This window comes from Chinchilla lanigera, unplaced genomic scaffold, assembly GCF_000276665.1.
Source record: "Chinchilla lanigera isolate Chin_1 unplaced genomic scaffold, ChiLan1.0 scaffold00015, whole genome shotgun sequence".
NCBI lineage: Eukaryota > Metazoa > Chordata > Mammalia > Rodentia > Chinchillidae > Chinchilla > Chinchilla lanigera.
Window position 1 is genome coordinate 7,917,082 of NW_004955416.1, and position 15,822 is coordinate 7,932,903.

The 15,822-nt window shown below is 37.2% G+C and overlaps 1 protein-coding gene across 3 annotated transcripts in view; it reads right to left on the reverse strand.

Moving 5' to 3' along the window:
* The window catches only part of Ino80 (INO80 complex subunit), a 150,342-nt gene that overhangs the window by 46,561 nt on the left and 87,959 nt on the right, over positions 1–15,822 (reverse strand). For all 3 annotated transcript variants that reach the window (XM_005381275.2, XM_005381276.2, XM_013512574.1), the window contains 7 exons: positions 14,245–14,362; positions 13,062–13,147; positions 9,903–10,070; positions 9,573–9,706; positions 8,187–8,254; positions 7,395–7,488; positions 6,308–6,479 (listed from right to left, as the gene is read on the reverse strand). In XM_005381275.2, the coding sequence (XP_005381332.1) occupies positions 6,308–6,479; positions 7,395–7,488; positions 8,187–8,254; positions 9,573–9,706; positions 9,903–10,070; positions 13,062–13,147; positions 14,245–14,362 (840 nt within the window). The remainder of the gene's footprint in view (positions 1–6,307; positions 6,480–7,394; positions 7,489–8,186; positions 8,255–9,572; positions 9,707–9,902; positions 10,071–13,061; positions 13,148–14,244; positions 14,363–15,822) is intronic.

The following is a 15,822-nucleotide window of genomic DNA, read 5'->3' on the forward strand; positions in this document are numbered from 1 at the left end:
TAATGTGGCCACAGTTTTTGCCATTCTGTTGTCTCTTTCTCATGCTCTTGAATGTCTCATTACCCTACACTAAGCATTGGCAGCTGTGTATGTCTTGTTGCCAAAACCTCAACGTACACATAGTGAAGTGAGGAGTTTTCAATCAGTCCCTTGGCACCATGCAAAAGTCTTGAGTGAAGTAAGTACGCGAGGATGATGGCCCCCAACACTGCACACTTCTTGCCACACCGTAGCATAGAAAAACACAGACGTTTCCCCCTCTCTTAGTTATTCAACTGGGGTCACACTTTCTCAACAGTAAAGCAGTGCGGAGGAAAAAGAAAATTAAGAGAAATACAGGGAGTCACTCCACGTTTTGTTTAAAATTAGAGAAAAGACTTCACTTTAAGCAAAAGGGTGTAGTGTTTATAAATCAATCGTTATACTACATGGATTCTAATTTCACAGATATTTTAGGTAACCAAACAAAAAGGGAGAAAATAAAATGCAGAAACACACAATAGCTTCCCAGAGCTTTCCTCTATGGGCGTTGACAGCTCCTCCGATCTCAGGAAATGATGAGATATACTGTAACTGAAAATTAACATTTAGCAGAAGAGTGCTTGGAAACTTCCTGTTTGAGGAATTGTTCAACAGCCAGAGCCAGTAAAGCTCTTAAAGCATTAACAGAATAAAACTTGCACTTGCTTCTCTTTTGAAAACAACTCTATGTTAAGATCCTTTGCGCATTTTAGATTGCAAAACCTGAAATGTCTCATGTTTCCTTGAGGTGTTTGGCTCTCTAGAGTTATACAGTATATAAAGTATATACACTGCACACAGTTTATATAGTATAGAAAGCCTTCAACACATATTATGCCTAAGTAAACAATCACCATGACAACAGTTTATGGACACCAAGATAATAGACTCAATACTGGTAAATGTTTCTGCCAACCATCATTTTTATATGATATTTAATTGGGCATAAAATATGTTCTGCCCCAAAGGAGATGACTAAATTACTATAGGCCCTACCTTCTTTTTTTTTTAAACCAGGAATCTAACTCACAAACTTGCACTTGACAGGCAGGCACTGTGCCACTGAGCTATATCCCTGGCCCTAGCTTATTCTTTTAAGCAAAGGATTTTTGTTTTAATTAATTATTTTTTTGTCTTTTGAGACAAGGTCTTGCTATATAGTTCAGGCTGGCCTCCAACTTGCTGCAATCTTGCCTCAGCCTTTAGAGTGCTGGGATTACAGGAGTGTGCCACCATACCTGGCTCAGCATTTTTTTAAAAAACATTATGAAATTTAAACTCTTTATCCTCTTCAATACTGTACTTGTTGTTGTGGTACTGTGGATTGAACCCAGGGTCTCTACCACTGAGCTACATCCCCACCCTAAGTTTTATTTTGAGACAGGCTGGCCTCAAATTTGTGATCCTCTTACCTCAGCCTCCTGCCACTGCTCCAGGCCATTCTTCAATACTCTTTACCCCTTGGAAAGCAGTATAGGAAAGGAACTCTGGCCAAAAAACCAGAGTACAGAGGAAGGTGTGTGAGAGTGAATTTATGAATGTTATAAATACTATTCCTACCTGAAATTCTCAACAGTAAAGCAGTGCGGAGGAAAAAGAAAATTAAGAGAAATACAGGGAGTCATGCTAGTTTTTGTTCCACAAACAAGAGAGTGCAATGTGAGAAAAATATTAACATCAAGAGATTTAAAATAAACTCTGCTTCTGTTAAAACCTTAAAACATAATTCATGTTCACACACATATTAAAAACAAGGCTACTCCACTTCCTAGTATCACAAAAGAAAGCAAAACAAAGAGAAACTGTATCGGATCTATGCATTATGCTTACAAATAATCAAAATTATAAAATCAAAATTTAGGTACCAAATGAAATGAAAATTAAATTCACAATACAACATAGTTTGCAATGAAAAAACTGCTCACAATTAGTCATATAAAATTTTTTATATACTTATGTAAAAGAGACAAAAGCAATTGTGCTCTGGAAAATTTTCCTGATTAAGAAAAACTCAGTTCAGAGAAAGCAGTGTTCCCATAATAACTATTTTGCTCAAGTCTGAATCATTTGACTCCTTCAAACTTGCTAAACTTTATTTAAAATTATCTTTGAATACTAGAGATATAAATATACATAATAAGTCAGAAATGGACTTTGATTAATAACTACATATTACAATAACTCTGCACTGAGATGAGTGGAATGCTGAGCGCTTCTGCATTCCTCTTTAACATTCATAGAGTGAGACTTCCTAAAGAGCCAAAGTCAGTGTGATAAACTGAAATGTATCATCCTCTATGAGCCCAAATTCTTATGTTTAAACCCTAACCCCCAAAGCAGTGGTATTAGGAGATGGGGCATTTGGGAGGCCAGCTGGATTTAGATGAGGTCATACATAGGGGTGGCTGCCTCATAATGGGGTTAGTGTCAGCAAATGAAGAGGCACCAGAGAGCTTGCTTACCTTGTCTCTCCCCCATTGGAGGAGACAGTAAGAAGGAAGAAAGCCCTTATCAGTTTTTAAAACTGTGAAAAGGTAAGTTTTCATTGTTTAAGCCACCCAGTCAAAGGTATTTTGTTATGGCTACCCAAGCTAAGATGGTTTCTTTCCTCTCCTACTATTAAAAAAATGATACAGAATCTTTCACATGGTGATACTCTTTTTCTAGTCCTCTGGCTCTTCTATTATTGTCACATACCGTAGTTCTCAAACTGTAAACTGTGAAGGTCATAAAATCAACTTTTAGAGCTGGGCATGGTGGTGCATGCCTACAAGCTCAGCACTCGGGAGGGTGAGGTGGGAGGATGAGTGAGAGTTCAAGACTAGCCTGGGCTACAAAGTGAGCTCAAGTCCAGCTTGAACTGCATAGTGAGATCCTGTCTCAAAAAGACAAAAAAAAAAAAAAAAAAAATTGATTTTTAGTAAGTTCCAACTAACATTTAAAAAAATAAAATGGAATAAAAAACCAGGGCATACTATATATGAGGGTATTGTTTTATAAATATTTTGGTTTAAAAATAGATGTAAATAAAAAATAAAAATAGATGTAAAATATGCTTAAATGTTAACTTTTGGTATATATACACATTTATCAGGTGGTGATAATATTCTGGACATGAGTCATGGCTGAATTTCAAAAGCTACAGTCTATAAAAGGCTTTATTACATCTTTACCAATTGTTACACTTGAGCTTCAACAAATAATTCTTTATTCAGAATCTAGTTCAACCTTTTAGACTAGAAATCACTAGAGGATTACTCATATTTTCAACAGCTGAGAGCAGAGATTTCTTAAAAATGAGTCTAAATTATCCAATTAATAAGCTGGTCAAATATATTTTCTGGTTGGTATTTCAATATAAAATATATTGGTGATAAGAATGATGAAAGTGAAAGCAGAAAAACATCTCTATACCTACATAGCTTTCAGGAGTGTGGCCCACTGGCTTGGTAAGCCAGAGTACATTCTAAAATACTATACTACAGCAACAAATATCTATCCACAACACAAAATAAAACTAAAGAAGAAACAGAAATTAATTTAATTTTCAATTGCATAATTTTTCAAATTTTACCACTTTCTATAAAGCATCCTACCCACATCTGAATTTCTCAAGAAATTCTGACATAAAGAATTTATTGAATAGACATTCTGAACAAACAACTGCTTTTTCAGAAAACACGGGATACAAATAAGTGATGTGTATCTTCAACTGCTAGATAAGATACATCTATGTCAACAGGGCATGACAAACTCTCGAGAACAATTCTTTTTTGGTGGGGAGTATAGATAGCCCTTCCCAGTCCTCATTGTGCCCAGAAGTTTATATTTGTGTTTTCTTGGGTTTTTTTGAGACAGAGTCTCGCCATGCAGTTCAGGTTGACTTTAAGGTCACTTTGTAGCCCAGGCTACTCTTGAACTTGTAATGATCCTCCTGCCTCAGCCTCCCAAGTACTGGAATTACAGGCGTGCGCCACCATGCCCAGCTTAGGAAGTTTATATTTGTAATTCCATGAAAAGTTATTGGAATTCTAGCAAGTTAATTCCAATCTACCACTTCTAATGCAACCCATGGGGAGAACAAAGACATTAAGGCATATTTTTAGTGATGGGGAGCCAAGGGGTCCTAATGATGGCCATCTGGAACAAAGGCCTTGGAACAAAGGTTGCGACCCAAGGCCAAACCTGGGTTTTATTCATTCATGAAGAAAGGAGTGGCTTGAAGATGAGTGACTGTACAAACAGCAGGAAGTAGGTAAGTGCTATGAGCTGGGCTAGGTAGGAGGCCTAAAATCACCTCTGCAATGCACAGAGAAGGATATGCAGAAACAGTAATCTGTATAACACAACTAAGACAGTATCTAATATTTTGGGGTCAGTACTTCAACTCTGATGTGTAATCTTTCAGGCCTCCAGGAAGTCACAGCCTCTATCTCGAGATTTGATCCTAGCCAACAGCGTGGAGCACTGGCTCTACATTGAACCACATGGGAAAAACTGGGGGGTGGGGGGTGGGGCACATGTGTTAGGGGTGGAGGGGCTGTGTCCAGGGAAACACGCCTACCATCTTCAAAGACTACCATCAGCACGTGGGCTAGACTGATATACATTGCTTAAAGCCAACTGAAAGGATAAGGAAGGAGCCAGCTCTGTACATATCAATAATGGAAATAGGGTCAGGCTCAGCCAAAATGGACACAACTGCTCCTCTTTCAAGGAGAGTCACCCAGGTGGTCCTCCACAGGGGAGAGAACAATTTTTTCTGTACTAAAACAGAACACACACATGTATTACTACATTTAGGAGCTGAGGGAAGGAATTACCCTACTGGAAGTAATCAGACATATCAGTAACCCCAGTGGAATCACAGAAGTATTTCACCTTTCAGAAATTATGCTGACAGCACTGTGTTACTCCAAATACACTGAAGCTCAATTCTTTTCTCCTTTTGCGTTATTAATTCTATCTCCAAAGTCCAAAAAAGTACATGGAGCAATGCCTGAGAAACCAACTGGGAAAACAGAAGGAAATTATCTGGGCTTTTCAGTGTACAGGGGCACATACTTCATCCAGCCAAAGAATGTCCTGCATTCCAAAGTAGTTAACTATAAAATAACCCATAACTTTTTTTAGAAGACACAAGAAAAATAATCAAAATTCTAAACTTTAAGTGTAAGTCAAGGGCTAAAACATACAAACTAATTATAACTTCTAAATATTCTCCAGGCATTATCCATTTCATTCAAAATAAAATACAAACTCTCAGCTGTACTGGAGGCCCCACATGACCTGGCCCTACACCTATAACTTCATTTCCAGCCACTTTCCCTGTCACCCCTTATGCACTGGCCAACAACTGTATGAAAAAGTGCTCTACATCATTATTCTTCATAAAATTTTTTTTTAAAAATCACAATAACTAAAATTCATAAAGATGGCTAATATCAAAAGGATTGACAATATCAAGTGTAGGCAAGGATCCTGAAAAACAGCATATTTCATGCACTGCTGGGAGTATAAATTCAAGTGTTTGGCAGTGGCAACTAAGTGAAAGCATAGGCCAGGGATAGAGCTCAGTGGCACAAGCGCCTGCATGGCAAGTGCAAGATCCTAAGTTTGATTCCCCGTATCAAATAAATAAATAAATCAAAGCATGCATACACCTGATGGTGTAGCAACTGCTCTCCTGGATGGAAGCCCCAAACAAACTAGTGTCTATGCTTATCAAACAACATGTACAAGAACATGCACATCAGTTTTATTTATAATAGTCCCAAAACAACCTAAATACCCACCAACAGAACAAATTAATACAGCACGGTTTATTCAATGGAATAATTCACAGCAATAAAAAAAGAATGCTATATGCAACATGGAATAATACCAAGTAAAGGACCCAGACAAAAAAGGATGTACTAGATAATCTCATTTACAAAAGTTCAAAAACAGGCAAGAATAATTTATGGTAACAGAAACACAATCGTGATCACCTTTACTTATAAGACTATTCTGAACTAGGAGCATTAAATGGGAAGAAGCACGAGGGAAAGCTCTAGGTGCTAGAAGTTGTCTATACCTTGATCTGGGTGGTTGTTACACAAGTGTATACACATGTACAAATGACACACAAAAATATATATATGAAATGTGTTAATTTATAACTCAGTACCCTGTACCAACTCCTCTAGGAACTTTTGGCTCTATCAGGCCATCATTTATTATTATTGCTGACTCCAACAAAACAGAAGGAGGTAATGAGGTAATTTATGGTCAAACAATTGCTTACCTTTAACAAGGGGCAGCTGCAAAGGTTGGGAAATGAAAGTGGAAAATTAACTTCGAGAAGGAAATCCTTATTTCTCAGATATCTCTGCTGGCTCTCGCCTTCTGGCTCTCCCCAGGAGCGCAGCTGATGGAGCCTGTAGGAGGCTTTCAGAGACAGGAAAAGAGCTAACCATCTGAAACAGACCACAGCAGACATGCTTATTCAGTGCTCCATGGAGGTCTGAGGGTTGTTCATAGCAGTGAGGAACTCTCCAAAGGATGTCTCTTCTTGCACATCTTTTCTGTAAATCTTAAAAAATTTAGCAATCGTTCTTTCTTACTTTTAGCTAAAGGTGTTTTTACATTTTTGTTCTATAAATTCTTTGGCATGACTTGGTTCATTAAAATTTTCCGTAAAGCTCCTCTCAATATTTAAGAACATTCATGTTTATCACAAAACCTCACAGCCTAAAGCATCATATTAAGTAGACCAAAGCTCTTAAAGAGGTTCCTATTACATAAATAGAAAGTCATAACATCAGTGAAAACCACTATGCCAAGGAATGAGAACAAAGAACTAAATTCCCTGAATACTTAAAAGCAGGCTATGCTGTGGTCACTACCAGCTAAATAAATCGCAAGCCATCATTTCTCCTGTAGAAGCAAGAAAAACATAAAACACTAGCCACAAATTAGAGAATTCAAAGATCTGGTAGTATAGGTGAACAGCCTAAATATTCATCCAGTACTGGAAACTGAACACAGGGCCTTTGCACTAAGCTACATCCTAGCTCTTTTTTAGAATTTTGAAACAGGGTTTCTTTAGGTCACCCAGGTGGTGGTTGAACTTGTAATGGTCTTGCCTCAGCCTCCCAGAGTGTTGGGATTACAGGATGTGCCACCATACCTAAATAATACTCCTCACTTAAGGTATAACATGAAGCACCATGTAATTCAATGATCAAAAGAAAATTACAATTTCCTAATGTAAAAAACGTTATTCTTAACAAGAAAAAAGAATGGGAGGCTCCAATGATGTAAAATTTAATGTTTGATTTTAGGGTATTCATCATTTGTTTCTCTTATCAAGTGATAAGCAAACTCCTCACCTGGCCAAAAGTCCCTGAAGCATAAGGTTTGCCATTTCTGCTGGAGACACATCAATAAAGCGAAGAAAAGAAAAACAGCTTTCTTCATTAATACCTGGAATATCAAAGAATAACGTTCTACTGAATAGCTGGGATAAAATCAGTATCTACTGAATAATATCTACTGAATAATATCTACTGAATAACCCTTGGGATAATATCAACACTAAAGCCTGTCGAATTGCTGAATTTTCACTTAAGCATCCAAAAATATTCTGAAGAATCTGATCTAGACATGGTGTCACTATAATCACAGGTAATAGAAGCAGGCCTCTGAGATATAGCATATACAGGCCAGACTGGACATGGTTCATCAGTTATTTTTGGGGTTTGGGAATCTTTGGCTAATTGGCTTTTCCAGGAAAAAGAAAAGGAAAGGAGAGGAAAAATTCTAATGCTTGGCTTTAATATTCTGCACAACACTCAAAGATGAGCAGTGTCTTTTCCTAGACTAAGGAGCAAGGAAGAAAGTCTCATTAATTTTGTCAAGTTTCAAGTCTCAAAACTTCTTAAGAGGCAGGTGGAAAATAAAGATGGAAGGTCAATACAACTATTTTCTACTGCTTCCTATTATAGCCATGAATCATGGAGTCTACAGATAAAGATGATTACTTAATTAAATATTATCAAGATATTATAAACAAAGGCATGATACACAGGCAAACCCACGAGCAGTTCCATATCAGTCACTCAAAAAAAGGGCATCCTGGTAAATCCTTAATATATATTCTTTCTCAAAGATCCAACACATACCTTTTCTATGGAAGAGAGACTGCTGGATATAGTCTGGTGCAAACGGAGAAAGAAGAACCCTTAACCACCTGTGAATTAAATAAGTAAAATAAATCCAAACTCAAATATAAACATTGGGAAGTTAATTAAACCAGAGGTTCCAAACTAGGAAAAATCTTAGCTATGAAACTGTTTCTACTTTGTAGGAAATTTCTTGTCGTATTACTAGGTAAATCATGGCATAAATGTCAAAAAGTACAAAGCACTTAAAAGTTTATGAAGATAATACAAGTTCAAATAGTCTCATTTTACTTTGGATAATCATCATTCTAGGACTATAAGTTACCAAATACTATATTAAACAAAAAGCACTATAACCCTGCCTCTTTTCTCTGAATCTAATTAAGTATTAACCTGGAGCTATCATAAAGAATTCAAAGTTAAACCCATTAAATATATCTATCTCAATTTCAGTTTCATTAGATCATGCTGATGATTACTTCTGTAACAGTTTATATTATTTCTCTACAAAAGGAGCTTTCCAAGTCCATGATTCTCAATGTGGGGGGCGGGACACAGAAAAACCCTTGGGATCCAGTTAAGAAGTCCAGAAGCTAAGACTACCCTAACTCAGAACGGTAAAAATGAACCACACATCAATTTTCTGAATGAAGTTGTCTCTAGCACAATAGCTTAACAACAATGACTACCCCTCAACCTTTACTAACTCTATTACTGCTGACTCCAAAAAGGCAAGTTTTATTAGTTTTAAATCCAATCAGGCCAGGGGTGCTGGTGCATGACTGTAATCTCAGCACTCAGGAGGATAAGGCAGGAGAACTGCTGTAAGTTCCAGGCCAGCGTGCACTACACAGACAGACCATGTCTCAAAAAAATCAAAAAAACAAAAAAACAGGGGTGGTGGAGCTGGGGATTTAGCTCAGCAGCACAGCGCCTGCCTGGCAAGTGCAATGTCATGAGTTCAATTCCTGGTACCGGGAGAAAAAAAAAAAAAAGAACAACAACATCAAAAAACCACACACACAAATCTAATCAGTTCTCCAATAAGTGTGCCATCAAAACCAATTTCAGTATATGGAGCTATTTTATTACATTTTCTGTTCACATGTGATGCAAGTACATATTTATACACAGGTTCTCACTGCTGAGTTAGAATGCCAACTAGAACTAGCTAGAGCTTTTAAGATCATCTACTTGAAGCTTGAATAGTGCTCAAATTCATACCAGAAATATTTGTCCAATCTCATTGGAAATACCTCTTGGCTGGAAAATCACACATCCTTCATTAAACTTAACTACTAAGCCATAGGACCTCAAATTACAAAACAAAAAGCAAAGCAAAACAAAACCCCATCCCAGAATGAACAGATATTAGTGTTAGCTCACCTGTCTCGTGAATGGTTGAAAACCCTGATCTGTCCATGACGGTAGATAAACTTTGAAATCTCATATGGCTTTAGGGAAATATGAAATGGAGACCATGTTTCTTGTCGTTCAAATAACTCTGGGTGATTACACACCTAGGAGGAAGGGAAATGGGACAATACTGTCAGGTGCACTCTATGAAATGATGAGGGAATCCCCACACCTGAATGTTTATCTTTGTGAATGTCTGTTTTCACCTTTTTATAACAGTCTTTGTTTATCTGGGATCAAGCCTTCTCCTTGAAGGAGAATAATAAATGTAACATCAGAAGAAGTGGCCTAATGTCTTACCTTCCTAAACTGCATGACTAGGTTCATGAGGCTGCTGGTGGTGGTCTGTGCCTGCTGGGTTGAGCCCATAGAGGACTGCAACAGATCCTCAATGGAAATTTTGTTCTTCAGTGCCTGATATAACAGCTTCTGTCGGCTGGTCAGCTGGCAGTACATTAGAATCTCAATCTAAAAATCAGTAAGAATACTCACACTTGGAAAAATCATTTGTAAGAAAACTCAGTATCAACCTAACATTGAAAACATATACCCTATGATGAATGAGATCATTATGTATATCTAAATATATCAATAAACTTAATTTTAAAAAAGCACATACAAACAAGATTATAATTTCTTAAAAAAAACACTACTTCCTTAAGCTCATTATTTCTATAAACTTGTTATATGTGTGACTAACCAGAAACAATGTTCCTTCCTTGACTTTCTTTTTCACTCACTCTACATTCTCTCCCTCAGCAATCTCTTCCACTGCCAATAGTCGGGTTTTTTTCTCTCTCTCTCTTTTTTTTTTTGGTACCAGAAATCGAACTCAGGACCTTGCCCTTGCCAGGCAGGCACTTGTGCCGCTGAGCTATACCAAGGCCCTCCACTGCCAATAACACCAATTCTCACCCTTCATAGTAACTTTCAAAAGTACACTCCCAAATATTCCAAAACATTTCCTGCTCCATCTTTTCAACTACTATGAAAGTATCCCTCAGTCTACAATGACATATATATGATATCAGGAAAAAGCAATTATCTTTTCCAAGGCAGGCATGATAGTACATCCCTATTGTGGTGTTTTTTTTTTTTTTTTTGGTACCAGGAATTGAACCCACGACCTCATGCTTGCCAGGCAGGTGCTGTGCCACTGAGCTAAATCCCCAGGCCCTAGTACATTCCTATAGTCCCCACATCTGGAAGGCTGAGGCAGCATAGGGAGTTTGGGCACAGCCTGAACAGTTTGACAATTTTAGGGAAAGCCTATCTCAAAGTAGAAAATAAAAAAAAGAGCTGGAGATAGGGAATGTGGTTCAGTGTGAATGCCCTAGGTTCAATCTCCATACCACCCCGCATCCTGCCTGCCTGCCTATTTATCTGTCTGTCTATCTATCTGTCTGTCTATCTCCATCCCCCAATTACTAAATTTACTAAATTGCATTATAATTCATTCAGTTGCCCAAAGACAAACTTTAATGAGCTCTGATCTCTCTTTCATACCTGACGTTTTACCATTTCCTAAATCCTTCAGTTCAACCTGGAAATTTACTGCTAAGCAGTCCCAGTATCTTTTGGCAGGCCTTCATCAGATGTAGTCTAGACTGCTATTATTTTTGGGTCTGCCTGCCTTCATTCAGTCTGTACTGATTTTACTATACTTCCCATATAACTCTTATAAAGTAATTTTGCAGCTGAAAAACCTACAATGTGAAAGACAGCTGAAGAATTTTTGTTGCTTTTTGAGACAAGGTCTTGCTATATAGTTCAGGTTGGCCTTGGACTCACTGGGTAGCCCAGGCTGGCCTGGAATTCACAGCAATCCTCCTGTCTCAGCCTCCTAAGTGCTGGGATCACAGGTGGGCACCACCACACCTGGCCAGCTATCAAGATATTAAGAGAAAGGAATAAAATGAAGGTATAGTTTTCTCTTTGAAGGTTTATATCCCCACAACAAACTCCCCCAAAGAGTCCTTAATGTGAAAATGACCCAACCTTTTGGCAGGAATAGGGAGAAAACACTGACATTACCAAGAATCTGGAAAGAAGCTTTTTAGGCAGACAGGACACTTGTCTGTAATACGTAGAATCTAGGGAAGATGGGGGAAACCCCTAAGAATGGAAAGCCAGGGGAAAAAAAAGAAGGAAGAATACAGGATTCACAGGAATTAAGAGTATATTACAAAATTCTATAAAGGATTCAAAATAAAAATCAGTGACTTTGTTTGAGGAAAAAAAATTTACAACCCAAAGCACATTAAACTTTTTTTTTTTGGATTTTGGAGACAAGGTCTTGTTATGTGGTCCAGGCTGGACTCACATTTGCAGCCATTCTCTTGCCTCAGCTGGCCGAGGGCTGGGATTACAGGAATGCACCACCACGATGGGCAAGCACATTAAACTACTCTACAACTAAATCTCAATTTGAAAAAATATATACCAGAGAAGAACATGTCAGATAACACTACAATGATGCAATTAGCGAAGTCTGGTATGTAGAAAACTATACAGGACAAATAACTCAGTTTCAACACAAAAGTGCAAGGAAAAAAGGAGGATCTAATTAAAATATATGTGAGATACGTATCACCTAAAATGCTCATATCCTGATTTCAATGAACTTTTTTTTTGCAGACAGGATCTAACTATGTAACCCAGGCTGGCCTCAAACTCCTACAGTCCTCCTGACTCAGCATCAAAAGTGCTGGGTTACAGGCATGTGCCACCATGCCCAGCTAAACAAACTAATTCTTAAAAAGAAGAAAAGAAAGAAGGATACAGACAGACAGACAGACGGATCCAAGGACAACTACAGATATCTAAGCAATGAATGAACACGTTATACTGTCACAGAATTCAACTGTCTTTTTTGTAGGGATGGTAATGATATGTGATTATGCACTTTTTAAAAATACCAAATCTTTCAGATTTTATATATATATATAATCCCAGCTACGTGGAAGCTGAAGCAAGAGGACTGCAAATTCTAGGCTAGCCTGTGCAACTCAGCAAGCCCTGACTCACAATCAAATATAGAAAGGTTGGAGATACAGCTCAGTGCTCCCATGGACCAATCCCCAGTACAGCACTGTGAAAAACAAGAAAATATTTATAAATGAAATCAAATAATTTGGGATTTGTTTCAGAATAACCCAGAGGGTTAGGGATGGTCACAAGCTTATCACTGGTGAAACTGTACAATAGATACAAAGGGATTCATTTTACTATTCTTTCTACTACTGTAATGTTTCAAATTTTCCATTAATAAAATATATTATATAAAAGTAAGGGGAAAATGTTATTTTCCTTCGTTATTTGACTCATTTTTAAGTCCTCTTCAATTCACTTAAGTTTAAATGTCATCTCTTAATCAAACTAGTCACATTTCAACTACATACATCAAGGAATATCTCACCCTAACCCTAAATTGGTGCCTAGGAGGTCATCTTTTCTTACCTTGTCAGACAATTCATTTTCTACATCTTTCTTGATTCTCCTCAGCATAAATGGCTTCAAGATCATGTGTAAACGAGAGAGTTGATCTGAAATAACAACAGGCCAACCAAATAATACACACTGACTTAATACATGCATCAAATATCAAGTTTTGTTTTTTTTTTTTGAGACAGGATCTCATACAGTTCAGGCTGGCCTCAAACTCATGGCAATCTTCCTGCCTCAGCCTCCCAAGTGCTGGGATTATAGGCTTGTGCCTTCACACCCAACCTCCTAAGCTCTTAAGTATGTTTTGGCTTGATTCTCTGAAAGCAGACTGGGACTTTTTCCCCAAGGAGAAAACTAAGGAATTTTAATTTCCTATAACATCTTGCTATGTATTAGATTGTTTTTCCATTAGAATTCACTTAAGAGTGTTTTAGGAACATTTTGTCAATAATGGCTTCTTATAGAGGTCTAATGAAAATCATCTGAAACTTAAGGTTTTCCTCAAAAATTATCTTTCAAAGGATGTCAGCAATTAACAACTTGTAATGTAAAATTGCTTAATGGACTTTTCATTTAGTTGGTAGATGTCACCTCATGTTTAGATAATAAACACCTTAGAACATTCTTAAAATCAGGCACATGTTAGGCAAGGTCAAAAGTATTAAAAAATAGGTTTAAAATGTTCACTATATGCCAGGCATGGTGGCACAAGCTTGTAATCTCAGCACTTGGGTGGCTGAGGCAGGAGGGTTGCTGTTAGTTTGAAGCCAACTTGCGCTACATAGTGAGTTCAGGGCCAGCCTGAACTAAGAGCAAGATCCTGTTTCAAAAAATAAAAAAGTTCACTTATGATAAATAATATAAATGGCCTTTCTAATATTCTTAGTTCTTTACAGAAAAAGCATGGCCCATTACACAAAGATATACCTAATTTAAATTTTTCAGGACCTACGTGAAAAAACGAGGATGCTATAAGCCAAAATGCAGTATTTTATAAATCAAGCTTATAGTGCTTTAATTAAAGTCAAGACAGAGTAGCCAATACCTACATTAGCTTGTTTTTGAGTCTTTCAAATATACCAAAAGCACCTAATTAATCTGTAAGAGAACATCCCTATAGTTGTTCCCTATATAATGGAAGAAAATCCTTTGCACACTTGTAGGTCAGAAGAAAAGTAAGCTCATAACTACTTACTCTCATCAATGGCAGATTTGTTTTCAGCATGGCTCTCAATGTCCTTGGAAAACCATTCATTAAATTCTTCATGTGAATCAAATAATGTTGGCATAATAAAATGTAACAAAGCCCAGAGCTAGAAAAAAAAAAAGGGAAAAAATAAAATCGAATGGCAACACAATGGCAGTGTGAGGGTTTATTAGAGCCTGGAGAGAGCGAAGGTCAGGCGTTCAAGTGCCTATAAGTAGGGAAGGGGCAGTATCTTTTCTAAAGGTGAGTGAGCGTGAAAAACTAAGCATAAGAACAGTGCCTATTAGGTGTTGTAGAAAATATGAATATGTTTCCACTCATTTCAAACTAAAAGTTTCAAATTTCAAGTGCTGCTTGGATTTTGCAGTGAGATAGTTTTAAAGATGATCTACATACACATATATCTCAGTTCACAAATTTCACTTATTTTACAATTTGGTGGAAGATAGTTACATTTGTGTTTGTCACCCAATGTGGAGTTTGTGGATGGAAGTGAAATTTTGTCAAACGCTCTTCTTTGAGAACCGAACTGTGTGCAAACAGAAGCATTTATAAACCAAGGTATTACTATACATGAAAATCTATTCTATAAAGGAACATAATCTGAGGTTGCATAACTGGCTACTAATAATCTTAGATCAGGGGTCAGAAAATGAAGTCTATGGGATCAAGTCTGGTCTGCCATCTATATATATATATAAATTTTTTTGTCTTTTTTGAGACAGGGTTTCACCATGCAGCGTTCAGGCTGGCCTTGAATTTAAACAGATTCCTCTGCCTCAGCCTCCTGTGCTGAGATTACAGGTATGTACCACCACAACCAACTGCCATCTACTTCTGTAAATAAAGTTTTACTGAAACATGGTCATGCCTGTTCATTTATATATTTTCTATGGCTGATTTACATTAGATAGGTAAAGCTGAATAGTTGCAACAGTAACTATATGGCCTGAAAAGTATAAAATATTTACTGTCTGGTTCTTTACAGAAAGTTTCTACCCCTATTCTAGACCATCAATTATCTTTCCTAAAGGAAAAATTTAGCTCCTCTTATTAAAGAATACAGTGGTACCTTGGTTCACACACTTAATTCTTTCCACGATTCTGGTCATTAAATTCGTTCCACAATTCTGGTTGCAAACAGAATTATGGAATAAATTTTCTTTCTTTCTTTCCTTTTTTTTTTTGGTTTTTTGGTTTTTTGAGACAGGGTCCCATTATGTAGTTCAGGCTGGCCTTGAACTCACTATGTAGCCCCAGCTGGCCTCAAGCATGCAGCCATCTTCCTGCCTCAGCCTTTGTGGAATGAACTAAGTATATGAACCAAGGTACCACTGTATTACCTGTCAAACATAAAACATTTCTGTATTAAATGTGTGACATTTCCTAATGTAGCTACTATTTACTACATAAATACAAAGAAATAAAATAAGAAATAAAAGTAAGAAAATAACAATGATGCCTAAAAGACAACTTAGGGAAAGCCATGACTGAATTTTTCCTTTTATGTGGGGAATATAATTTGTACAGAGCCGTAACATTTCAAGGAAACATAGTGAAGAATTC